General features: G+C 41.5%; 2 protein-coding genes across 5 annotated transcripts in view; one reads left to right on the top strand and one right to left on the bottom strand.

Annotated features, from left to right (window-relative positions):
* The window catches only part of tbc1d13 (TBC1 domain family, member 13), a 35769-nt gene extending 29695 nt beyond the window's left edge, over positions 1-6074 (bottom strand). For all 3 annotated transcript variants that reach the window (XM_078426427.1, XM_078426429.1, XM_078426428.1), the window contains exons 1-2: positions 5292-6074; positions 19-92 (exon numbers count right to left, since the gene is read on the bottom strand). In XM_078426427.1, the coding sequence (XP_078282553.1) occupies positions 19-92; positions 5292-5314 (97 nt within the window). In that variant the 5' untranslated portion in view covers positions 5315-6074. The remainder of the gene's footprint in view (positions 1-18; positions 93-5291) is intronic.
* zer1 (zyg-11 related, cell cycle regulator) lies at positions 6016-27236 on the top strand. 2 transcript variants are annotated; one of them, XM_078426425.1, is made up of 16 exons: positions 6016-6227; positions 8752-8989; positions 10152-10311; positions 11679-12121; positions 14020-14196; positions 15382-15496; positions 15716-15862; positions 16587-16760; positions 17397-17612; positions 18400-18441; positions 19710-19829; positions 22391-22506; positions 23897-24085; positions 24581-24678; positions 25560-25662; positions 26674-27236. In XM_078426425.1, the coding sequence occupies exons 2-16, from the start codon at positions 8832-8834 to the stop codon at positions 26729-26731; spliced, it is 2316 nt and encodes a 771-aa protein (XP_078282551.1). In that variant the 5' UTR covers positions 6016-6227; positions 8752-8831; the 3' UTR covers positions 26732-27236. The 2 variants fall into 2 exon arrangements, with proteins under 2 accessions (XP_078282551.1, XP_078282552.1); XM_078426426.1 differs by lacking the exon at positions 6016-6227 and adding an exon at positions 6730-6891.
* Positions 27237-27348: the final 112 nt, after the last annotated feature.

The raw sequence follows: 27348 nt of genomic DNA, 5'->3' as shown, positions 1-27348 counted from the left end.
TGAAAGGATGCACCGTACCACTGAAGCAGAGTTCTCGCAGTTTGGTGAGGCTGATCTTTGGTTCATTCAAAGCGATCCTGAATTCTTCAATCCTATCAACAGAAAATATCAGTCCACAGGTAAAGGTCCTTTCAAACAGATCAACAATAACAGCATGACGATCAAATGTATTTTCCATTGACATTCAGCAGATATTACAGATTTCTTCCACTCTTATAGACACAAAAAGCTGGAGTAACTCACCGGGCAGGCAGCATCTCTGGAGAGAGGAAAGGGGCAACATTTTGGGTCGAGACCCTTCATCAGACTGGTTAGGGATAAGGAAAACGAGAGATATAGACGATGATGTAGAAAGATAAAGAACAATGAATGAAAGATATGCAAAAAGGTAACGATGATAAAGGAAACAGGCCATTGTTAGCTGTTTGTTGGGTGAAAATGAGAAGCTGGTGTGACTTGGGTGCGGGAGGGATAGAGAGAGAGAGAGGGGGAATGCCAGGGTTACTTGTAGTTAGATAAATCAATTTTCGAATCACTGGGCTGTAAGCTGCCCAAGCAAAATATGAGATGTTGTTCCTCCAATTTGAGTTTAGCCTCACTCTGACAATGGAGGAGACCTAGGACAGAAAGGCCTATATAGGAATGGGAAGGAGAATTATTGTGTTTAGCAACCGGGAGATCAGGTAGGTTTGGGGGGGACTGAGCAAAGTTGTTCAGCAATATGATCGCCCAATCTATGTTTAGTCTTGCCGATGTACAAGTGTCCACATCTTGAACAGTGGATATAGTAGATGAGGTTGGAAGAGGTGCAAGTGAACCTCTGCCTAACCTGAAAGGACTGTCAGGGTCCCTGGACAGAGTCGAGGGAGGAGGTAAAGGGACAGGTGTTGCATCTTTTGTGGTTGCAGGGGAAGGTACCTGGGGGGGGGGGGGGGGGTGGTTTCGGTGGGAAGGAATGAGTTAACCAGGGAGTTGCAGAGGGAACAGTCTCTGCAGAAGGTGGAAAGGGGTGGAGATGGGAAGATATGACTAGTGTTGGGATCCCGTTGGAGGCAGCGAAAAGGTTGGAGGATTGTGTTGCATGCGACAGCTGATGGGGTGAAAGTTAAGGACGAGGGGGTCTCTGTCTCAACTAGGGGGAGGGGGAGCAAGAGTGGAGCTGGTCTTCCATTCTTATCATGCTTCTGAATGGTCCTTCTCTAGCCTTTCACTGAACTTTGGTACACATAGAATAATAAACCTACATGTTAATTTTAACATCACCTAAAAAGGAGTAAAATGTGAACTACAACCTAATGCACAAAATATTATTTCTAAAATAGAAGTCGCTTCACCCATCATTCAGATTCTCACAGACACTTGGCAAACTCAATTGTAACATATTGTGGAAACAGGCCCTTCGGTCCACCAAGTCCGCGCCGACCAACGATCACCCCATACACTAACACTAGCCCACACGCTTGGGGCAATTTACAATTTAACTGAAACCAATTAACCTACAAACCTGTACGTCTTTGGAGTGTGATAGGAAACCAGAGCACCCAGAGGAAACCCACACGGTCACAGGGCGAACATACAAACTCCGTACAGACAGCACCCGTAGTCAGGATTGAACCCAGGTCTCTGATGCTGTAAGGCAACAACTCCAACACTATGCCTCCCCATCATTTATCATTTCTCCACTGACAATTGTCCTTGTCTTCCTGGGTCCCAAGCTCCTGAAACTCATCTGTCTCTCCAGTTTTCTCTACATTGCCTCATAAAACCTGTTGAAACATTTGGTTATGTTTCCTAACATCACTCCTGGCCTTGTGTCAAAGTGTGCCCCAATAAGCATATGAAGATGTGGGTGGCAGCTCAATTGGAAAATATAAAACCAAGATTGAAAGTTTTCTAGTGGAGAAAGATATTAATAAAATGCATTATATTCAAAAGCGATAGTGGTTTTATAAAATCTTGACAAATCTAAATTGACACACAATTAAGAGATACAACTCCAAGACCATGTTTTCGTACTTTATAAATTTAATGGTTACCTATAAAATGTAGTGTTTGTTTTTAGTTTAAGATAATTACGATAAAACACCAATAATCCACCGTGATTGTTTGGAAATCTCGATGATTCAACATCTGATTCAAATAGGTTCTGTTTTCAATACTTTTATCTCACCATGTTTACTAGAAACAAAATGATACTATTGTATGCTAATTATTTTACGGCTGCATAACATCTATAGCAAGACAATTTAAAGTGCACCAGAGAACTAATAGGGATAATATACAATAATCCAGAAAATCAGCCAGTCTGGCACCAAAGTCCAAAGGGTACCAGGTTATTAGTTTTGCAGTAATTCCCTTCCAAACTTGTCACCAAGCTCAGGGAACTGAGTATCTGTTCTTCACTTTGTAACTGGATCCTCGACTTCATCAACAGAACACAATCGGTATGAATTGGCAGGAGGAAGGTGCACCTCAGGCTGTGTGCTCAGCCCCTGGTCCATACCCATGAATGTGCAGGCAGACACAGTTCCAACTCCACTGTCGTTGGATGGATTATGGATTATGATGAGTCAGAGTATAGGAGGGAGATCGATTGTCTGACTGAATGGTGCCAGAACACCAACCTCACTCTCAACGTCAGCAAAGCCAAAGAACTGATTGTTGACTTTAGAAGAGGAAAACTGAGGATCCACAAACCTGTCTTTATCAATGGGTCAGCAGTGGAGAGAGCCACCAGCTTCAAGTTCCTGGGCGCACATATCTCTGAAGATCTATCCTAGATGCAGCACATTGATTCAATCTTAAAGAAAGCCCACCAATGCCTCTACTTCCTTAAAATAATGAGGAGAGTCGGTATGTCAACAAATATTCTTTTAAACTTCTACAGGTGTACCGTATATGTATATTGCCTACAACACAGCCTAGTTCGGCAACTCAAATGCCCAGGAATGAAGGAGATTGCAAAAAAATGGTAAACACTGCTCAGTCCATCATGGCGACTGACCTCCCCACCATCTAAGGTATCTACAGGAGGCGTTACATCAAAAAGCAGCCAGCATCATTAAGAACCCACACCACCCTGGCCACGTTCTCATTTCACTCTTGCCATCAGGAAGGCATAGGAGCCTGAAAACAAAAATCTCCAGGAGCAGCTTCTTCCCACTTCTTCCCAACAGCATCTGGTATTGAACATGACAAACTCCAACCAAATCCCAAACTACAAATTGCCTTGGTTACATGATGGACTTGGGACAATGTTTTTGTCTTTGCACTACATAATTTTTTATTCAACATCTTTTTGATGTCTATTGAGTACTATGTTTACTGATCTGTTGCAAGTAAGACTCTGCCTTGACTCCAAAATTATGTGAACAATTTATCATACATATCATACATACATTGCCATTGGCAATCCTAAGGTATCCAAGTGGAATTGAAATTTATTGAAGTATTTAATTGGGTAAAAATGTATAAGGACTTCTGAGTATTGATGTACAAGAGTAGTGAGCCATGCCAATAAACCAGAAATGAAAATGAGAGAGCTCATATTAAAGTAAGAGTAGTGTGTACACATTGATCATTGCATCTCAAAAATATTGAGACACTGGAAAAAATGCTCAAAATATAAATGACAACACTGCCAAAACCAGTAAGTTGGTCAAAATCTACTCTAGCACCATTTGCAAGTATGCAGTTGACACCACCCATTGGGCTAGATCTTAAACAATGATAAGTTAGACTACATGAAGGAAATAGCAAGCTGAGTAGCACGGTGTCAAAACAACAGCCTCTCTCTCTCGATGCTAGCAAAACAAACGTGTTGGTCATCAACTTCAGCAAGTGGGGTGTATCTGAAGTGGAGATAAGAAAGGCTCAAGTTAGTAGGTGGAAATGTCACCAACAATTTGCCCTGGTACAACCATAATGAAGCTACATCCAAGAAAGCACATCAATGCCTCAGAAGGCTAAAGAAATTCAGCACGTCTCCAATGACTCTTACCAATTTCTACTTATGTACCCTAAAAAGCATCCTATCTGGATGCACCACAACTTGGTATGGCAATTGCTTTGCCCAAGTCTGTAAAAAATTGTAGAATTGTGAATGTAGTTCACACAAAGTAGCCTCCACCCCCTCCCCCAAAACTCTATCTATACTTTGCACTGCCTCAGGCCTCAAGAAAGCAGCCACCATAATCAAGAACCACTTACATCCCCGTCATTCTCTCTTCTCCCCTCTCCCATCAGGCTGAAGATACAAAAACTTGAAAACACATGCAACCAAATTCAAGAACAGCTCCTATCAGATTCTAAACAGACTTCTTGTCTACTCAATGAATTCCCAATCTATCTCATTGCAGCCCTATGAGGTCTTTAAGATTGTGAACGGGTCCAATAGTTTGGTCACAGGGAAGATATTACAATTTGTGGAGAGTGCAAATCTAGAGACTTTAATCAATAGTCAATATATCTGGAGAAACTTTGTTAACCAAAACAAATTGAACAGTCCATAATATAAGTAGTATTTGCACTGAGTAGCAGAGATGCATTAAAGGGTGGCTTGATAAACACAAATGAGGAAAGAATGAGTACAATGTTAGGCTGATTAGCGGGTGAGATATGGCCTACATGAAACATAAGCACCAGCATGGAGCAGTAGGACTGTGCGCATTTTTTTGTTGTTGAAAACATTCCATCTGCTGTATTGAAAGTCAGCCACTTCAGCATCCCATCTTTCACATTTTACAAATGTCCAAAAAATTGAAAAAGTTGATCAGCTACAAACCAAAGATAATGCAAAATATCCACAAGCTGGAAATCTAAAAATCAAAATAGTCAGCACCTGTAGTAGAGGCAAACATTTTAAATGATTTTAGGTGACAGAAGGCCAACGTTTCAAGTTCCACAATACTAAACATTATCAATTTCTTCCAAGATGTCCCAACTATTTTTTTTTTAAATAGGCCCTGGGGCGGAGGAGGGGCACCCCTATGGTTTCAGACACCTGTCAGAGGCACGGAGGTGGAGATGCGGGGCTTAAATAAGTAATTACGTTGGTTCTAGCTATTGACTCTGCTGAAAGAAAACACAGTTGTCTAAACAGGGTTTGGCCTGAGCTGAGGACCTCCAGGTATCCAGAGTTTGTCTCTTCCCTCTAACCCTGGATAATTCTTCACATTTCATCTAGTCTTTCATCTAGGGCTGCTCGCAGAGAACCACCAAACCCCGATCCCGTTTACCAAAAGACCCGTCATTCACGGGACCCCGGACCTGAACCATTCCCAGCTCCTCACCTGTTCTTGTACAGAGTCGACATGTTGACTTCCTATTTCTCCACCGCCCGGAAACCGGTGCCGTCAATATTATGTCCGACAAGTGCAATAGCGGCCAAATTAATTATTTCTTACCACCGAGGGACAGTCGATTTGTCTTTTTAAAATTATACATTTACGTAGATGTATTCAAAAACGAAACTAAAGCAGCAATATTTCGATAAAGTAAAATCTTACTCCCCGTTTCACTCACAGAAACGGAAGAAATGACAGAATGAGCCGTAATATTAGAGGACTGGAGGTATTACTAAGACAGAGGCGCAGGAGCTGCTGTGGCACCACCAGTGTTTTTCTTGATTCTTGTGGTCATCACTTCCGAAGAGTCCACCAGGGACTATACTGGAAGTATCCTACCACTGTGGACAATTTTTAACACTATCCTACACCCACTGTGGACAATTTTTAACACTATCCTACACTCACTGTGGACAATTTTTAACACTAACCTACACCCACTAGGGACAATTTTTAACACTATCCTACACCCACTAGGGACAATTTTTAACACTATCCTACGACCCACTAGGGGCAATTTTTAACACTACCCTCCACCCACTGTGGACAATTTTTAACACTATCCTACCCCACTGTGGACAATGTTTTAACACTAACCTACCCCACTAGGGACAATTTTTAACACTATCTTCCACCCACTAGGGACAATTTAAAACAAAAACATTTACCAAGCCAATTAACCTACAAAGTTTTGTCCCCGGGACCTGGCGGAGAGACGGACCGAGCTGACCCCGGAAGCGGCTGGCCATTGACAGACTGGCTCCGGTAACCCGGAGGTGGAGCTGGAGTTTGCTGAGAGCGGTGCGGCGAGTCCCGTTTGAAAAGAAGACGATTTAATAACAAATAACATTAAGAAAACAGGCGGAGGAGGAGGAGCCGCAGGTGGGTGAGGTGGTGACGGGCCCGGAGGGTGGGAGGTAGTGGGTGGTGGGAACCAGGACGCCGGCAGCATGACAACATCAGCCGGGGGGAGGGATGGTGATCGGAGCGGGGCCTGAGAGTGGAGAGGGAGGGAGGCTGTCAACGAGTGTGGGGACCGGAGGGAGAGGCTCGGAGGAGGGGACGATGGTGGTGGGAGGGGGAGGGAAAGGGAGAGCGTAGGAAGGGATGAAGGGGGTTGAGGGAGAGAGAGGGAGGGAGGGAGAAAGGAGGCGGAGAGGAAATGGGGAAAAGTGAGAGGGAAAGGTGGATGGGGGCGATAGGAGAGTGGGGAGTTTGGGAGGCGGATCCAGCGAAGGGAGAGTGAGATGTTAATGCAGGACGCAGTGTAGTCAATGAAAGTCGAGGGAGGAGTTGGGGCAGGAGAGGGCGAGTCACTGGAGAGGGAATCGGGGAGGGGAGGGGAAGGTCAGGGCAAGGGAGGGTTTGGCATCAGGTGTGGGATTGTAGCAGGGAGGCGGATCTGTTTGGCTTATGGATCATCGTGGCGGAAGTGAGATGCTGAGTGGTTTGCTGTATTGGTGATGACATCCTAGGTTATGATGGCGATACAAGGTGGACAGAATGGTGAAGAAGACATTTGGAATGCTTGATTGCATTGGTCAAGGTATTGAGTAAATTTGGTTGACTACCAAACCCTCTTTCCTTACAATTGATTGCTCACCACCCCAATCTAATTTTTGTTTGGGTCCAGAGTCGGCAAATGCTGGAATCTGGAGCAAAAATACAAGCTGTTGGAGGTCAAGCAGCATCTGAGGAGGCAAAGGGATATTCAATGTTTCAGGCTGAGACCTTGAATGGGGGCTGGCCTGTTCATGATTAGTTGTGTAAATAATTAATCGGAGCCTGAAATCTGTGTCTTGAATGATAGAATTCAATGTAGAATCCTGTCCTGTGGTTGGTTGCATAAAGAAGTATTTCAAAACAATCATTTCAGTGGGTTCAACTCTGAACGAGAAGATTATGGACACATTTGGGACTTGAACACACAGTTCTGGCTAACACTCCAAATGCAGCATTGAGAGTGCTATGTTGTTGGGAGGTTTTACCTGTCAGTGGAGGCCAATTCTCTGAATGCATTCAAGAGAGCTAGATAGAGCTCTTAAGGATAGGGGGTATGGGGAGAAGGCAGGAACGGGGTACTGATTGAGAATGATCAGCCATGATCACATTGAATGTCGGTGCTAGCTCAAAGGGCCGAATGGCCTCCTCCTGCACCTATGGTCTATTGTCTATTATCTATAAATGTATAGAGTTTGAAGGGCAGGTAAGATCTGTGACAGGACAATATTTATTTCATTTAATCACTTCATATCTTTGAATAATTCTGTTTGATTGTGCCTAATCTTCTCTTGTATAAGGAGAACAAATCCAGTGTGGCTGACAGTATTTCCCAGAACTTCAGTTTATCTGTTGAGTTAACAGACAAGCTACTGGAGGAACTCAGCAGGTCAGGCAGCATCTGTGGATGGAAATGGACAGATGATATTTTGAGTTGGGACCCTTCTTTAGACTTCCTCTACCATTTCCCTCCACAGATGCTGCCTAACAATGAGTTCCTACAGCATCTTGTGTGTTGCTCAAGGCTCCAGCAATCTCTTGATGTCGATTGTGTTGTTGGACGATTTACAGTTTTGCTTTGTAGCCTGGTACCTGAAACTACATTTTGCCATTATAGCTCAATGAAGTTTAAAGTGAATGGGAACAGTTTTACAAGGGACCTGAGGGGCACCTCTTTCACACGTGGTGGGTATAGAGAACAAGCTACCAGAGGAATGATTGAGGGGTGCACAGTTACAATGTTTAAACTTGCACAGGTACATGGAAAGAAAAGGGTTGGAGGGATACGGGCCAGGCACAGGCAAGTGCGACCAAATCAATTCTGCAACTCTTTACTGGACTTTATTTTGCATTTTACGTTATTCCCTGTATCATGTATCTGTACACTACGGATGGCTTGTTTGTAATCATGTATTGTCTTTCCGCTGACTGGTTAGCATGCAACAAAAGCTTTTCACTGTACCTCGATAAACGTGACAATAAACTAAACTAAATGTAACTAAGCTCGGTCAGCATGGACGTGATGGGCCAAAGGGGCTATTTTTGTGTTGTACAACTCTATGACTCTATAATTGGTTGAAGTTATTCCAACTTTGAGTCGGTCGCCTCGTTAGGGGTCGAGCTGCCTGTCCATAGGCGTGGGGGGAAGAGAGTGGAAGTTTTGTTGCCTTCCATCACAGTGAGGGGGTGTTTGGACTCACTGTGATGGATGTTTGTCTTTGGGTCGTGTGTCCTGTGTAATTTTTTCTTTTTTTTTGTTGTGTTTTTGTGACTGCTGTAATTTCGTTCGGTACTTGTACCGAATGACAATAAAGTTCTGTACTGTAAAATTTTCATTAGATTTAAATAGTAAAAAAGCAATGCTTGGAACTGAGACTGATTTGCATTTTGCTTTCATCTTCCACAGCTTTCTCCCGATGTCTGTGTAGGTTCAGTCACCATTGCTCCGCTCGCTGGCTGTGAAAGAGGTGCAGGGTGCTCTCAGACATGGCTTCGTACAGCCCTGAATCACTGATGACTCTTTGTACCAAATATTGCTTGTGGAACCTCGAGGGAACTCTGTGCTACATGCAAGACAATGAGACGCTGAGACTGCACCCTGATATCTTCCTTCCCAGTGAGATCTGTAACCATCTTGTCAATATGTGAGTTCTGTGTACGAAATTGGAAAGGAGGGGAAGGAAGGCAGAGCCATGATTCAGGATGGCGATGTCAGGATGGCAATGTCTTAGGGTAGAGAAGATCTGGAATGCTGTTGCGTTGCTCTGTCCAAATTGGTCACCAATTTCCTATATTACAAAGCAGTAACACTTGAAATTTTTATTTATCTACAAAAGCATTTAGGAATGTCCCATGATCACAAAAGGCATTGTATAAATGTTTTTTTATTAACTCTCCTGAAAAGATTTTACGACTGCTAGTGAGATGATAATTTCAAAAACTGAAATTGATTCTTGTTGGACAAGGATATTAAATGGGTAAGGAACCACGAAAGTTGGATGAAGTTAAGGTGCAGATTGGCCAAGACCTGGTTGGATGGCAGAACAAGATTGAGTGGCCCAAGGTTTATGTGGTTTCAGAAACTGGGAATGATTCAACAGGAAGTTATCAAGAGTGACCAAGGTAATTATGGGCGGTAAGGTCCAATCAGCCCATCTAGCATGCAGAAGAGACAATTCAGCCCTTCAAGCCTGATCTACCTTGTGTGATCTTCATCTCAACCCAATTTTCACATCTTTGCTCCAGGTTTCTTGATGTATCTACCCACACATTCTATTGGTCTCATCCTCAAGAGCTTTATCTAACCTTGGATACTTGTAGAGTTTTTAGATACAGAGAGCTCCAGATTTTTAAAACTATGTTACAAAAATGCTTCTGTATTTTATTGCTAATTGGCATAGGTCACTAATACCGTATATCTAAACAAAAATTTGAGCAGAAGGCAATCAGTAAGAAAATAATGAAACTATGGATCTTACTGTTAGATGGAATAGTTGAGGCAAAAATCACAGGTAGATTTAACAGGAAAATAGATAAGAATATGTTAGAAAAGCTAAAGAATAAGGTTGGGCTGTGTAAATTTCAGTTTAGAGGATTGAAGGCTTGTTTGAGTGAGATGCTGAAAGACTGATGGGTTGGAAGTGAAGCAAAATATATTGGCAATTTGCATTTTGTAACCAAATATGGTGACGTTCCAAGAAAATTTTATTTTCATGTTTTCCTGACCCCCTCATTTGAATAATTCTTTCCAGTTCTGAACTCGAGTTGGTTTAAAAAGGCTCACCCTGTCTCCTATGCTTCCTCTAGGTACATGGAGCTAGTGAACACAGACAACAGCTTCCCAGGACACTTGAGTTTCTTTAGCTTGTTCTCAGACCATCGGAGCACCCGCCTGACTCATGTACACCTGAGGGGGATTCATGAGGATATCATTCATGATGAGGACCTGGTGGCATTTTCCAAACAGGTATGAGTAATGTTATATTTTTAATTCGTCCTTGTTTTCTTCCAGAGAAAAACGCCTGAATTTCCATACTCTGTAATAATTGCAACTTCTACATTCTGGTCATATCCTTGTAAATCTTTACTCCAATTTCTTTACTGCTGCCATTAATATTTTGCTAATGAACAAATATAGTTTTGAAAATGGTTGAGGTAGGTATGAGCTTCTAAGAAAATTCTGTGCATACCACTTTTGCAGTGTGTAAAACCATATGGAAAACTGAAACATTCTGAAAAAGGCAAGAGACAATAGAACGGCACAGTGTGGCAAAGTGGCTTAGCTGGCAGAGCTGCTGCCTCACAGCGCCAGAGAGCCAGGTTCTATCCTGACATCGGGTGCTATCTGTGTGGAGTTTACACTTTCTCTCTGTGACCACTTGGGTTTCTTCGGGATGCTCCAGCTCCCTCCCACATCCCAAAGACACGAAGGGTTTGTAGCTAATTGGCCTCTGCAAAATTGTCCCCAGTGTGTAGGGAGTGAATGAGAAATAACATTGAACTAGTGTGAATGAGTGATCCGCAGCATGGCATCGATGAGCCAAAGGGCTGTTTCAATGCTGTATCTTTAAACTAAACTGAACAATAGATATGCTGGAAACTGTATTAATCAAACTAATTAGGGGTTCTTTTAGGAGCTTAGGGGTTAGTTTTCTTTTAATGTTATTCATTGTACGATATGGAAGTCCCTGCCAAGGCCACAATTTATTTCCTATACTTTTTGCCCCAGTATTGAGTTTTGCAAGATTCAAGGACAGTTCAGAGTCAACTATGTTGTGGATGTGGAAGAGAATGGGTCTAGAATGAGTATGGCAGCAGGTATCCTTTCCTCAGGGAAATCATTTTTACAATCAGACAGTCTCATAGTCACTTTTGCTGCTATAAGATATTTATCCTTGAGCAATATTTTTAATCCTCAGAGTATTACAGCAGCATTTGAACACTCTGGACTAATAGCCTAGACTTCACGGTGCCTGTTTCAGGCTTCTGGACCGTTAGTCCATGTTTTTAAAAAATATAACTTTGAAGATAATGCAGATGCTGGAACCTTGAGTAAAAAAATAACTATTGTTGGAATTCTGCAGGACAGGCAGCAGGCAGGGAAATGGATAGACGATATCTGAAGAAGGGTCCAAACCCGCAATGCCGTCTGTCTATTTCCCTCCATAGACGCTTCGTGACCCCCTGAGTTCTTCCAACATTTCTTTTTTTTTTACGAGATTACTGTTTTTTGCTTGCAAATTGCAGAATGTAAAGTTGCAGCTCACGCTTTTGTTTGGTAATCTCCTCGCTGACTCTTCTTCCAGTAATATTTAGCTTTGCTATGTTCTTCAGGATCTCGTTGAGCTTCGCCTTGTGAACTGCGACAGACTCTCTGCCAAAAGCCTACAGACTCTGAATAACTTCCGCAGCACGCTGGTTTCACTCAGCCTGTTTGGGTGCGATAACATTTTTTATGAAGAGGAGAATCCTGGCGGCTGCGAAGGGGACAACAACAGCATGGTGAACCCCTCACGGCAGGTTCTCGTTAAGGACTTCTCCTTCACTGGCTTCCACAGGCTGTGCTTTCTCAATCTGGGTCATCTAACTGATGGAGTAAACGTAGACCGACTCCTGCGGCCACTGACTACTCTGACCTCACTCGACCTATCTGGGATCCAACTGAATGACATCCAGTTTTTGCTGCAGTGGCAGAAGCGGCTTGGGTCATTAGTGCTGTACAACATGGACCTCTCTGAGGAGCACATCTGGGTCCTCCTGCAGCTCACTAAACTCAGGTAGAGGAACCTATTTTTTTCTAGGTCGGTGGCCCAAAGTTTTGAACTTATTGTGTAGAAAGGAACTACTGATGCTGGTGTATACCGAAGATAGAAACAAAGTGCTGGAATAACTCAGCGGGTCAGTCAGCATCTCTGGAGAAAAAGGATGGGTGACATTTCAAGTTGGGACCCTTCTTCAAACCTTCCGAACTTAATTGTTGCATTCCCTGTGTCTCAGTCACAGTGGAACGTAATTTAATAGCTCCTTTAATGCAGTCCAACATTCCTAACACTTACTATGATAAATAGTGGACAATAATTGTTACCAGGCCTCATGAAGTACAATAAAACTCCAGCATGCCTAGAATTTTGCTGGTAACTGGATTAACAGAATATTGGATGTTATCCCTGTTAATTCTTCAAATTGTTCAATTCACTGTTTTTTTCTAGATGAAAATAATAAATTGTCTCACGAACCCAGTAAGTTAATTAAAAGGAAGCGTGGGAAGTTTCTAGGGATTGCAGGAAACAAAACCAGGTGAGTTTCGAGGGAGCACTGGGAACCATGAACCAGGGCCTATTATGTGAAGGGAAGAGTGGGTATTGCCACCCAGAAAGCCAGATACCATTCCATCTGGTGTTCTAGTCATATAGGGGTTTATCAGTAGAAAAGGTGACCAAAAGCTTGACAGGAAGCAAGAAAAACTTGCACTTGACCCATTACCAGATATTAATTTGGTGCCAATGACAATAGTACCAGAATTCCACAACTTAATTGGCACACATTCAATATTTAATAATTCCTCAAGTGTAAGGATTTCTTTCTTATTTTCATTATCTCTCCATTGTCTCACTCTGTCTCCATAACCCTTGTCCAGCACCTGTCCTGCAATTAAGGTCTATGGCCTTCACCAATATCTTTAATGCCTTTAGGTCAGAATTAATTTAACGAAAGTATCCATTTTTTGCCTCCGTAAGCAAATCTAGGAGAAATGAACTTCACCAAGGGCTCATTGTTTTTTTCTTCATTGCAAGGTGGACCCATGCTTTGCCCGTTCATAAGGAAAAAGTAGAGTGAATGATATGCACTGATCCTCCAGAGGGGTATACAAGGAGCCTAAATCCTGAAGGAGAGTCATTGGCCATTCTAATTTGTCCACTTTTGCCTCCATAGGATTATCATTAGGGTCAGGTCGAACTTGCCTTTGAACTTGCATGAGTTGGTATGGGCAAGCCAAGGGAAGGAGTTTCTGGATTACTCTTGGCAAATGAAGCATGGTCAACACAGATCAGAAATCTGACCTGGAATCATTATGTTCTACATGTCTCAATTGCAGCGAATTGTGGACGCAGCCCAGACTAACACACAAACCAACCTCCCTTCCATTGACTCAATTTTTACATCGCTGCGTCGGCAAGCCCAACAGCATAATCAAGGACAAGTCGCACCCTGGCCTCTCCTTCTTCTTCCCTCTCCCATCAAGCAAAAGGTATAGAAGTGTGAAAACGTGTGCCTCCAGATTCTGGAACAGTTTCTTCCCAACTGTTATCAGGCAACTGAATCATCCTACCACAGCCAAAGAGCAGTGCTGAACTACTATCTACCTCATTGTTGACCCTCGGACTATCCTTGATCAGACTTTGCTGGCTTTATCTGGCACTAAACGTAATTCCTTTATCGTGTTTCTATACACTGTAAATAGCTCGATTGTAATCACATATTATCTTTCTGCTGACTGGATGACATGCAACAAAAGCTTGTCACTGTACCTCGGTACACGTGACAATAAACTAAACTGTTAACTGTCTCAGTCAGATACTACAAAGCTGGAGTGATAGGCAGAGAGTAAGTTATTGTTATTGATGAGTCATTCAATGCATTCATCTCAAATATCTTGCTTCAATTTCTTCTACAGACACTTAGACATTTCTCGTGACAGAACTTCCAGTTTTTACAAATTCAAGCTGACTCGGAAAGTCCTCACTGCCTTTGTGCAGAACCTTAAAAACCTTGTCTCGTTAGACATCTCCGGACACCTGATGCTGGATAATTCTGCAATCTCAAGTCACGATGAGGCCTTGGGCCCTGCAAGGTGAGACCTGAGGCTTAATCACAAAAGCCAAAGTTTCTTTATTAACCATAGATATGTCACCTGGCAAGAAAACTCAGATAAAATCATGCAACTTTGATTTATATTTCACCTTATCTCTCACAGCCAACTAGTTCTGAAGAGCAATCATTGGTATGTAATGTAAGCAGTAGCCAATGTAAACAAATTATACAAACATTTCACTTAGGTGGGTATATAGAACAAGCTGCCAGAAGAGGTAGTTGAAAGAAGGTACGATAACATCATTTAAAAGACCCTTAGATAGAAAGATAGATCTGAAAGGTTTAGAGGGATATGGGCAAAACACAGGCAAATGGGTCTAGCCTAGATGGGGCATCTTGATCAGCATTAGGCAAAAGTGCCTGTTTCAATGCTGTTAATTTGGTTAATCTGCTTGGCACAGAACATTCTGTGAACTTCCTGCCCTTTGCATAATGACCAGAGTCGTATTACATGTACAGAGATTGTGTAGGAAAATAACTGCAGATGCTGGTACAAATCGAGGGTATCACAAAATACTGGAGTAACTCAGCAGGTCAGGCAGCATCTCTGGAGAGAAGGAATGGGTGACGTTTCGGGTCGAGACCCTTCTTCAGACTGATCCAGAGATCAGAGATTCCCATCTCTGAGTCAGAAAGTCCTGAGTTTGATGCTACTCTATTGAGTGCCAAGACAGTCCTTTGGATCAGAGGTTGATGTAAGGTTTCATGTCCTGTTGCTGTTATTGAGAAAGTTGAAGATTGAATGGAGGCACTGGAAAAGAGCAGGAATGTTCTCACAAGATCCTCGCCAGCAATCAGTTTCATAAATAAAACCATCTAATTAGCCATTCGTCACTCTGCACTTTAAAACAATACATAGAACATCTATTATTTAAAACATCTCATGGTGCTTTACAAGAGAATATCCATATTAGGTGAAAATTGAGAGTGAGCCAAGTGCCTGACCACTTAATTAAAGACGTAAGTTTGAGGTGCATTGTAAATGACGAAACTGTTAAAAGATTTGAAGAGAGAATTCCAGGAATAAGGACCTAAAAAGTGAAAGATCAGCTGGTAATGGTGAAGGGAAAAAAAAAGCTTTTCAATGTATATAAAGTTTCTCAGAAACGTAATAAATCTGTGCCAGTTTTCACACTAATTTATCTTATTTACTTTATGTGTTCAGTAATGAGCCACAAAAGAGCAGCATTGAACCATTCCGTGCACTGAATAGGTCGTTTCAGTTCCTGGGATTGTTTGACACCACTCTGTGCAATCTAACTCATATTCCTGCTTATAAGGTGAGTGAGGCTGCCATTCCTCAGTTGCTCTTTCTAACATCAGTTAAGATGCTTGTTTAGGGGTGTGTACACATGTGTGTTTGTAGGCCAATGTGTGTATAAATGACCAGCTGTAATTGCTTACATTCAATGATAAGCATAGTGGAGCCTGGAGCACCATTTGAATTTTTTCATACAATTGATGTGCAGATTGTGTTACAGTTCTGCTACTGTTACTAGATAACCGGGGAAGCGAATGAGGATCAAATCCTGAATGCTATTGAAGCTTATACAGAATATCGACCAGAGATTGCTTCACGTGCAATAAATCATCTCTTTGATATCGCACGTATTGAACAGTGTGACCAGCAATTGCGTGCCCTACGGGTAAGGTTCAAAAGTCAAAAGTAAGGAAGAGTGCATGAAATGGAAGGTGACAATTTTAAAACGATTGACTGTAAAGAAATCGTTGCTTGCCTCTGGAAGATCGGCATGGTGCTTAGTCAAATTTTTGATGTTTTATTTTGCTCCAGGGGCAATATGCCTAAAATAAATTAGTCTGATTGATTTTACAGCTTTACAGACCTCCAGCATTTTGCCCAAATATTACCTCCTTTAGATTCTGAATGCAATCATGTTTGGTATATTAGTTATGTCTTTACATGAACCATTTTCCTCTGCGGGGAAACTGCCTCTGTGCAATGTCTCATCTGACAGATGCCACCTCCAGGAGCGCAGTACTTTCTCAGTAAGATATAGCAAGATAAATTAGGAGGCAGTGATTAGATGATATTGAATTTAGCTTTTAACTTTCTGTGTGATAGAGGGAAATCTAAGGCATGCAGCAATATCCCTAACCACCCACACTACAGTCTGACCATCTCCCTGAAAGAGACAGGATAAAACCTTGTACCAATTAAGGAAAAATGCTAGGTGATTCCTCCATGAACCCTAAAGATGTTCAAGCAAATGGTGGGAGTGTGAATCTCCATTTAAAAACATGAAGGGATAATTATATGTGGAAAGCATCATTAAGAGATGTACTGACTACAAAGCTAGTAATAAAATAGGTAGAAGGAGAATGTTTTGAAAATCTTTTCTCTTTTTGCAGCTGGTAATCTCTGCACTGAAGTATCACAAATTTGACAAAAGTGTTCAGGTGACGGGCAGTGCAGCACTCTTCTACCTGACTGGCTCTGACTACCGGCAAGAACAGAGCATTAAGCTCCGTCGCCAGGTTATTCAGGTGGTGCTGAATGGTATGGAGTCCTACCACGAGGTGACGGTATGAAATATACCTTTAATTCAACACCTATACACGTCTGTAAACTGTGTGAGACTTGAGCTCTGCATTATGCACACCAGATATTACAATTCCCTTCAATATAAATACATACTCAGTTGAGTTAGTCTCTGAGGATTTATACAAAACGCGATATACAGTACTGTAGATTAATGACTGAATTCTGGCTATTCTTGTGGGAGCTCCCTGTGCACCTTCTCGTTCCTCCAAATTTCTTTCTCGCCCCTGATTCCCCAGTCTTGTAAAGCCAGGCTTTTTTTGTTTGGTATCACTCTCCCTCCAATCCTCACCCCTGACCTTTGCTCCTACAAAATTCACCCAGAGACTGGTGGGTATATGGAACCAGCTGCCAGAGGAGGTAGTTGAGGCAGATAACACGATATTTAAAAGGTACGTGGAAAGGTTTAGAGGGATATGGGCTAAACACAGGCAAATGGGACTAGCTTAGTTGGGGCTACTTGGTCGGCATGAACAAGTTCGGCCAAAGACCCTGTTTCAGCGCCGTCTGATGCTGACTCTGATTCTAAAACTAGCATTTTCGTGCTGTTAATTTTTACGGTGAGCTTCGTGGCACTCATTTGCCTAACTCCATCTTGTGGCTCCACCCTGGCTTTGTAGGTACAACGGAATTGCTGCCTGACGCTCTGTAACTTCAGTATTCCAGAGGAGCTGGAATTTCAGTACCGGCGGGTGAATGAGCTGCTCCTCGGCATCCTCAATCAGACACGGCAGGATGAATCTATTCAGCGAATAGCGGTACACCTTTGCAATGCACTGGTCTGCCAAGTTGACAACGACCACAAGGAAGCTGTAGGCAAAATGGGCTTTGTCACGGTAAGTATGGTGAGAATGAGGATTGGGAGAAGCACTAAACAGTTGTGTCATTGTGATTGTAACTTAGTTTTAACTATGCTGGTGGAGAATGATAGGGTGGGGAGGTTGGTGGATAGAAATGTGACATAATGGTACATTCCCAGTTGTACTCTGCTTTTATTTAATCTACAAAACACAACATCACCACAACAAGTTGTATCTGACCCAAAGTGCTTTAACCCAAATTAATTTCAAAAGTTGATTCTTAATGGACTGCAAGTAAAGAGTTATGATTTTTTTTGCCTTCTGCCAAACAAATGTACAAAAAAAAAATGTTTGCAGTGAAGAAATAGGTGAAGAAATCACCGATTTCTTCACTGCAAACATCTTTTTTTTTTGTGCATTTGTTTGGCAGAAGGCAAAAAAATTAATTTCTCTTTACTTGCAGTCCATTAAGAATCAACTTTTGAAATTAATTTGGGTTAAAGCACTTTGGGTCAGATACAACTTGTTGTGGTGATGTTGTGTTTTGTAGATTAAATAAAAGCAGAGTACAACTTGGAATGTACCATTATGTCACACTTCCATGGAATATAAGCTACTTGTGCATTTAATGCTTTGGTACTCCCAATGGTCACAGAGTTGAATAGTTTGGGATGTTTGAACTGGAGTGATGGTTAATTTGAATTCAGAAGATCTCGAAAATATATGCTTTAATTAGAAAGCAGAAAGAATACCAAATGTTCAAATATGTTTTACATTTGACCTTGTGAACTATGTTTCTGACCTATTTTAATCCATGTTTCAGACAATGTTGAAATTGATTCAAAAGAAACTGACAGACAAAGTGGTAAGTTCAAGGAAAAACTTGCATTTGTTTAAATATTGTTAGTCTGCATGGTATCATAAAACCTTTAGGTTAAGATTTATTATTGCCACGTTTACCGAGGTACGGTGAAAAGCTTTGTTTTGCATGCTATCCAATCAAATCTGATAATATCACAGATAATACAATCAAGCCAAACTCAAGTACAATAGGTAGAGCAAAGGGAAAGATAGAGTGCAGAGCATAGTTCTCAGCATTTTAGCGCAACAGTTCCAGAGACAAAATCCAATGTCTGCAATCGGTATCATCCACCTCATTATAATTACTCACCGACTATAAGGTTCAACACAGTACTTCTGCAGTAAAAATTGACCATGTGTTAAATTTTACAACATACTCTGATACTTTCATTATCAGAATGAAACTTAAACACTCAAGCTTCTAACTTGGACATGAAGGTGCTGCCCATTGAGCCAAGAAGAAAGCACTGATTTTTCTCCTCAGTGGTTTCTCCTCATCTCGGGAGAATGCTGGAAATTAACCTATGCTTCGGTGGGCACTGCAGTTTGTTACTCTCAGTTAGGTGTTTTTTACCTTAAACTATAGATAGTGGCAATGGGTGAGCTTGTGGATCAAGGTGCCAGCCAGTTCTGTTGCAAGTCTGACAAATATAACTGGTTCATTACCCATTCTGCATAACAGTGGCTGATAAAGTTCAAATGATGCAGCCGATCATGACAGCTTGGCACCAATAAGAACAGAAAAAAACATGACCACAAATATTTGGATTCCTTCCGGAAATTGCAAACCTAGGCAAAAATTGATTGAAGAGAGAGTGGACTTCAGCTGTTATCCACCTCCCACATGTGTTACATTTCAAGCTCACTTTCATTCTGAAATGGACCTCAATCAAAAATTTAGGAGAAATTTAAGACACATATAACAGTATCCAATGTGTTTTTGTGCTTTTGGTGGTCAACCCCTGAGTCAATTGCTCAATTAGAAAATAGCAGAAACACTAAGCAGGTTGGGTAACATTGGTGGAAATAGTTCAACCTTTCATCAAGAACAGTGGAACGTTGATTCTGTTCCTCTTTCCAGATACAGGACGTGATTAGCATTGTGTTCACAGAGTTTTCTATTTTTATCGGAGACAGCTTGAAATAATTTTCTCTTCACTTCTGTCCAATAGTGAATTATAGGAACAATGTTCTGAACATTTGTGAACTAAAACATAAAATGTGAAATGTTTCTAACATGCCCCATTTACATCTCTCTCTTTCTTTGTGCAGTGTGACCAAGTAATGGAGTTTTCATGGAGTGCACTGTGGAACATTACAGATGAGACTCCTGACAACTGCGAGATGTTCCTAAACTGCAATGGAATGAAGTTGTTTCTTGAGTGTTTGAACGTAAGTTCTTTCCTGGAGGGTGTGTACTTCCTTGTGCATGTTCAATGTGCATTTTGGAGTAAAAATTACTTGATTCTCTTTCTGTTTAGTTGTGACTTGCAGCACAGTTTGTTGGCTAATTAAATTAAGGTTCTGATGTCCTCTGTACTTTTCAAGTACTTGAAGGCTATGGAGACTCATCTCATAACAGCCAGTGTGAAAGTCCAATTATAGTTGGTTTTGCAAACCTAAACACACAGGCAGTGGGCTGAAAATATACTCTAGGAATGGATGTGATGGTCATCGCATCATGTTTGGCACAGACATTGAGAGCTGAAGGGCCTGTTCTTGTGCTGCACTGTTTCTATGTGTTACTGAGTTTTTTAAAGACATAGCTGCAAGATTGGGTGTGTGGAAGGTAAGGGAACCAACATGAGGGAAAAACAGTTGAGACCCCATCCTCATCAATAACTATATTGGTAGGTGAGACCACACATACTGAGAATGGCCTCTGTTATGTTGCAAGGTTTAAAATCATGCTAAATCATAAAGAATTGGAACACATTTTAGTTCTGAAAGCCGGGCATATGTGAAGTCCGTTGAGGCAGCTGTAGTATTAATATTAGTATTCGAATCCATCATAACCCGTAACTGTTTTTCCTCTGAAGTTTCTCAGCATCTTCAGCAGATTGGACTGAGTTCATGCGCCATTCAGGGAGAGCAGTGCACACCCTTCACCATAAAAGCAGAATGTTTCAGCAGGGTCATGGCTGTAGTCTTGAGGACATGTCACTCCCTCAGCGATGATATTCCAGTACAGCTACAACACTGATACCTACCTACAAAGTAGAAAGATGTCACTTATTTAGCAATAAGATTAGTCTTATTTGGCAATCTACTGCTCGTTATTGCTTAGTCAGTTTCTGACTTCATTACGACCCTAGTGCGAAGATAATGACATCAAAACAGCATTTGATAAGGATGATATTATAGAACTATATAGAATTTTCAAGGCTGTGATAATCGGGAAGAAAAACATTCCACAATTTGAATCATACAATAACAAAGTTAGCTGTCAACAGCCATGGAGCATCATCACAGGAGTTCTTCAGGGGAGTTGCTGACTACGGGCGCCGTCTGTACGGAGTTTGTACGTTCTCCCCGTGACCTGTGTGGGTTTTCTCCGAGATCTTCGGTTTCCTCCCACACTCCAAAGACGTACAGGTATGTAGGTTAATTGGCTGGGCAAATGTAAAAATTGTCCCTAGTGGGTGTAGGATAGTGTTAGTGTGCGGGGATCGCTGGGCGGCGCGGACCCGGTGGGCCGAAGGGCCTGTTTCTGCACTGTATCTCTAAAATCTAAAAAATTAATGACCTTCCCTCCATTGCAAACATGAATGTTTGGGCTGGTTGCTTAAGATTGCACAATATGTGGCTTCATTTACAACTCCTCAGATAATGAGTAACTCAGGAGGACAGGCAGCATCTCTGGAGGACATGGATAGGCGATATTTTGGATTGGGCCCCTCCTTCAGATTGAAACGTCACCTATCGCATCTGAAGAAAGGTCTCGACCTGAAACGTCACAGAATTTGAAGATGAACTTGTCATTGCATGTTCTCTGCTTACCTGGATCACTGCAGCACCAATAACATTATAGAGGTTCACTGTAATCCAGGAAAAAGCAGCCTGTGTGATAAGATGCCTCATCCATCTCCTTAACTATTAACTCCCTCAACCACAGCAAACTCTGGTTCCAGTGTCTGCTATCAACAAGATGCATTGGAGACACATCCGCATCTTCCAAAGCAGGGACCTTTTATTAGTTAAAAGAACAATAGCAGCAGGTTCATAGGGACGTCACATTTGTATGTTTTTCTCCCAAGTTGTGCACGTTCCTAACTCAGAAATAATTTGTCAAATATTAAGCATGGAACTTAGTTTAGAGACATTGCATGGAAACAGAACCTTCGGACCACTGAGTGGACACCGACCACCGATCACCTGTACAACAGTTCTATGTTAGACCACTTTTACACCCTACACATTAAAGACAATTTACAGAAGCCAATTAACCTACAAACCTGCACGTCTTTGGAATGTGGGAGGAAACCGGAGCACCCAGAGGAAACCCATGCAGTCATATTGAGAACATGCAATCTCCACACAGAAAGCACCCAAGGTCACGATCAAACCTAGGTCTCTGGTGCTATGAGGCAGCGGCTCCACCAGCTACGGCACTGTGCCACCCCTACCCATCAGCACTGGGTGTATCTTCAGCAGGTCTGTAATACTTCAAGGCGATACATCAGTAATTATTCTGTGATACATGAAAGAATTGGCCATAAATGCTGGTACTGCCAGCATGTGTTCACATCTTGTGAGCAAATAACAATTAAAGTTATTGGAGCCCACGTTTTGTTTGGTGTAGGATCTTGGAGCTCAACTGTGGGTGTTGTGCTTTAGGAGCCAAGTGTTTGCTGCCCAGGGTCTAGGAGCAAGTTAGAATTCCAGAAACATTGATTATCCATATATAATACATCCTACTTTTCTCTTCATTCTTTAACCTTCCTTAATCCTAGGAATTCCAAGGAAAACAAGAATTACACCGGAACATGCTGGGACTCTTGGGAAATGTTGCTGAGGTCAAACAACTTCGGCCGTACCTTATGACCACGCAGTTTATCAGCGTCTTCAGGTCTGTTTTGAAGGAACAGTTGGAACAAATAAATTGCTTGCAAATCCAGAAGTTGTTTCAGTTATTTTCCCTTTTTTTCAACTCCTCCCACATCTGCCATCTATTGTTACGATCACTGTTTGTGCCATAATGGAATCCTCACCTAAATATCTCCTTCAGCCAATTGTGTAAGTGTATTGTCTCCTCCTCCACCCACCCAGCTTTTACCAACACCCACACACCTCTTCTCAGCAGCTTGGTCACTCTGCTCTGAGGTTGAATGGGGAGTCCTCATTCAGCTAATCCTGCCTGTGCTGGCTCTGTTGAAAGACCCTTCCAATTATTTCTCCTTCCTCACTTGTTTCTCATAGTCTGCTAATTTTCAATTACGTATCCATAGGCATATACCATTTGAAAGTTAATATTGAATCAACTTCCATCATCATTTCATGTCATCCATTCCTGATTATAACTCGCTACATTTAAAAAAAAATCTTTATCCTCCCTCTGGTTCTTTAGGCAATTACCATCTATGCATGACCTTGGGTTAGTGACTGTCCTGCCAGTGCAAGATGTTTCTCCCCACTTATTGTATCAAAATCTTTTCATGATTTTGGGCACCTCTTCTAAATCTCATAGCAACCTGCTGAGGAGAGAGAAAACTAAGCTTGCCTTCTCCAATCTCTCCATTTAACTAATCGGTCTGACATTTTCATATCCAGTGGCTACAATCCTGCCTATGTTGTGGAGAACTCACTGAATTAGAGTCAGTTAGGAAATGGAGGTTATCTGATTCATTTGTTCCTTCAGTACAGGACACGAGCAGCCTTTGCACTTGTTCTTTTCTATATTATTATTGATCCCACATTGTACAAGAGGTACAGAAAATGATTCTCTGTATGGTCCTTGCAGAGTTAAGAGGATGGGAGAAGTTTGGGGGAATAATTTATCCTAAGGTGCCGGCTAGGAGACTAATAGGATTAGATTTTCCAATACCAATCAAATTAGATTAAGATGATCCAGGATATAGCCCTGGAAAGAGTATAGCTCAGATCAATCAGAATGAAAGTAAGGCTAAAAGAGTTAAATTATAGCTTCATAAACTAGACCTATTATTAAGTGAAGGAGAGGGGAAGATATTGAACAAAAATTATCCCCTACATTTATTAATCCAGTTAATGATCGAACGATAAACCGTGAAGATGCATCTGACAGTGAATAGCTCTGTATTACTTTAATCCATTGTAAACAAATTTATTATTTATAAATTATTTCTGGATTTCCAATCTGCTAGTGAGCACTTTACTTGGTAAGAATGAGAGGGAAGCCCTTTCTGTCCTCCCTCTTCCCATCCCCATCTACACATCCTTCCCTCAAACAAATTGAATGTTGTTGTATGTTTCTTACACAGCCGTCTCCTAGAAAGCAATGCAGATGGGATTGAGGTGTCGTACAATGCCTGCGGGGTACTGTCGCATATCATATTTGATGGAGACGAAGCCTGGACCATCGCAGAACCTCGCCGGGTGGAAGTGATGGATCGAATGTGGCGAGCAATCTCCAGCTGGGATGAGAACTCAAGAAGAAACATTAATTACAGGTGAGAAGTGGAATCATTCACTGTGGCATGAGCTGAGGATGGGTGCGGGTGGGTGTAGAATGGTGGTGGGGACAGTGGGATTGTGCGTCATTAGCTTTGCTAAGATCATTCTGTTGCGTTGGCCAATGGCAGGATAGTCACAGACTGTTTTGACCAACAGTGCTTTAGCCTGTGTGTGTATTATTGGACATTTATTGCAAGAGCAAGAGTTGTTTTGGCCACTGGAAACTCTTTTAGGTCAGCAATGGATGTTTTATCCAGTGACAGTATGTTTTGACTTGGTTAAATATCCGCTTGACGAGTTGATTATTTTTTTCCACTTTACTCATAACAAAGAGGGGCGGTGGCGAAGTGTGTGTTAGTTAAGAAATTTTCTATTACCCTCACAGCATCTGCTGGTTGGAGAGTTAGTGATGGACTAGTTAGCCTGTGATGGGATGTTTACCGCAATAACAGCACACGACTTTTTGAGCTGATGATCCTTCTCTCCTACAGATCATTTGAGCCAATCTTGCGCCTTCTTCCTCAGCAAGTGGCTCCAGTCAGCCAGCACTGGGCAACCTGGGCACTCTTTAACCTCACATCAGTCTATCGTAAGTAACATTTAGTGACGTATCTCTATGTTTCTAACATTAACAGCAGGGTAGGCAAGGATTTCAATAGCAATGAAATTAAATTTCCCAAATGTATCTTCATGATAGGATTTATTATTCCAGGGCTCTGAACTAATAGTCGAAAAACATCACCATTACAGTACTAAGAAGATTAATTTTTTTAATCTTTATTTGAAGATCCTTGGCCATGATTCTTCTAACATCTGTAACGTCCCTCAATGTACACCCTTCAAATCCAGTTCCAGTGGCAGTACACCCTGATGTTCTTCATCCTCCAACCAGCTGTTGTTTCGTTAACTGAAGTTCTGAAATTCTATCTCTAACTCTTTCTCCTTCCACTAAGGTGTTTCATAAAACCTATATCAATGAGCAGTGTCAGATCTTGTCTAATAACATTCCTGCGACTCATCTTAAAATATGAAACACTGAGAGTTATTGAGAGTAAAACGCATAATTCACTAGGCAGTGTTCCTAAATTGGAAGATACGTGTGGAATAATATAGTACAGTAGGGTGCCATTCAACCAGTCATGTCAGTGCTGTTAATATAATAGCAGTACAATACACTGTGCTAGGAAAATATAATCTGTGCAATTGTCAGAATAATGTGTACCACAAATGAAAGAAGGGGAGGGAAATGTTCAACTGTCCAGTGCTCAATGCTGCCTCTGATCTCACCCCTTCTCCTCTCCTCTCTCCAAGCAACCAATCCAGATGTTGAATTTGATGCACATTTTTTGGGGAATAAAAACATTTTAATAACTTTTTAAAAAGGAAGTAAAATGGTGGATCAGAAAATTAGATGCTAAATTTGAGCTGAAAGCAGCTTGTGAACTAATGCTTTTTAATTTAAATCTTCAGCTGAGAAATACTGCACATTATTGATAAAAGAGAATGGAATTGAACTGCTGAAGGGCGTGATCGAGAGTGACGCAGCTAAATCAGAGACCAAAGAGATGGCAAAGTAAGTGAAACTCTCAAAGACAGCACCACGTGTCCCATTCAGAAAACTTTGAGCCAGAATTTGTATAGGGAGGTTGCAGTCCAGACAGGTTTCATTCTGATTCTTCCATTTTATCATGGTGCAGCGGTTCAGCTTTTAACATTACACTGCAAGTGACACCGTAGAATCATAAGACAAATCTTGCACTAGTTGCTCCAAGGATGCAAACTCAAATAAGTTGAGTTACAATAAAACATCAGGAAAGGTTAAGCTTATAAAGCTACTCGCAAATTGGCAGACATATTCAGACTAGAACTCATTTGCTTTATTAAAGTTGGTGGCAGCCTCTCAGTGCTTGGCAATCTAGTTTCAAAACCCATTTGGGATCTTTAATTTCTTGTTCATTGGTCAGACTATTTGAATTTCCAGAGCTCACATGTTTCATATGGACAGCTATGTTTCAGAACACTGAAATCTGCAAGCATCGGCAACAAGGATTTAAATTGAAAATATGGGCACTCCACAAGTTCTGCAAAGGTCACTTGTTCAACCCGAGATTACAAAATTCACGAACTAGATAGACAGTGTGAGGAATGGATCTTCCACAAAATTTGGTAGCAAATCCTTCAGAGGTTGAAGCAACAAGAACATAATTATGGGTCCCCTTTGTAGTGCTGGGTGGAATGTGTAATGTTGTCAGCCTGCAATAATTGGCGTGGGCATTGCTGTGTGTGTAGAAGACACAACTCCTCGCGATGAAGCACCTCTCAGTTACATCATGAAACAGAAAATGCTGAAACACTCAGATCTAATAAAGGGTCCTGGACTGGAAATGTTAATTATTTCTCTTTCTGCGGCTGCTGCCTAACCTGCTGAGTGTTTCTAGCATTTTCTAGTTTTATTTCCAGTTTCCGGCATCTGCAGTTTCTTTACATTTTCTACCAACATTATCCAACTTTTGATTAAAAGGAACTGTTGATGCACAAATCTGTTTTAAGAAAGTGATCACTCTTTTATTTCGCTATCCAACAGAAACGTCATCAAATTCTGTGAGAACTTTAAAGAGGAGCTGATGGACACGTCGAGTTAAAGACTGAAAATAAGCTGTCACCAACACACACTACTTCCTGTCAAGCGTGAAGTCTGTGTAGACACTGAGGAACTTTAATGTCCTGCTGCAATAATGCGCCAGATGCATTATAGGGAGGAACCTCTGTGCATGACACAGTGTCAAGATGATGCACAGCAGAATATTTGGTGTTGCACAAGAAAATGTTAATTCGTGTCATTTTTTTATTGGATAAGGAATTAGCGTTTTCTCTCACTTTATCCCTTTTACCTTTATTTTGACTCTTAGTCTCTCCTTGCCATTTGAGTATCATTTTCTTTCCCTCCACCCTTGCTTTTCAGCTGTACTTTCTCCCTGTCCCATGTTCCCTCCTCTCTTTTCCCGTCATTTTGTAAATTGTGCTTCCATGGTTTGTCTTGAAAATTTTTGATTGTGAAATCTTTTGGGCTGTGCCAGTTAATCAAATGTCAACAGTTATAAACTTTTAAGAAAAATAAGGAATAATTAATAAATGATTTGTTGTTGAGGCACTTGTCCTGTAGATGTACTAATATTCAGTTCTCGCAACTGATAATTCAATCACCATCCTGTGAGCTTGGTTTGTAAGTCTGCTGAAAAGTTGTATCTTACCTATTCAT

Source organism: Rhinoraja longicauda, chromosome 31, assembly GCF_053455715.1.
Source record: "Rhinoraja longicauda isolate Sanriku21f chromosome 31, sRhiLon1.1, whole genome shotgun sequence".
Lineage (NCBI taxonomy): Eukaryota > Metazoa > Chordata > Chondrichthyes > Rajiformes > Arhynchobatidae > Rhinoraja > Rhinoraja longicauda.
Note: the sequence above shows the minus strand (reverse complement) of the source record. Positions and strands in the feature narration are given on the sequence as shown.

Excerpts from the sequence above, each read along its gene's own strand:
- zer1 (XM_078426425.1), top strand. The coding sequence starts at position 8,832 with ATGGCTTCGTACAGCCCTGAATCACTGATGACTCTTTGTACCAAATAT. Across the intron at positions 14,197-15,381 it reads GAGGCCTTGGGCCCTGCAAG|TAATGAGCCACAAAAGAGCA; the intron begins GTGAGACCTGAG and ends TTATGTGTTCAG. Across the intron at positions 19,830-22,390 it reads TGTTTCTTGAGTGTTTGAAC|GAATTCCAAGGAAAACAAGA; the intron begins GTAAGTTCTTTC and ends CCTTAATCCTAG.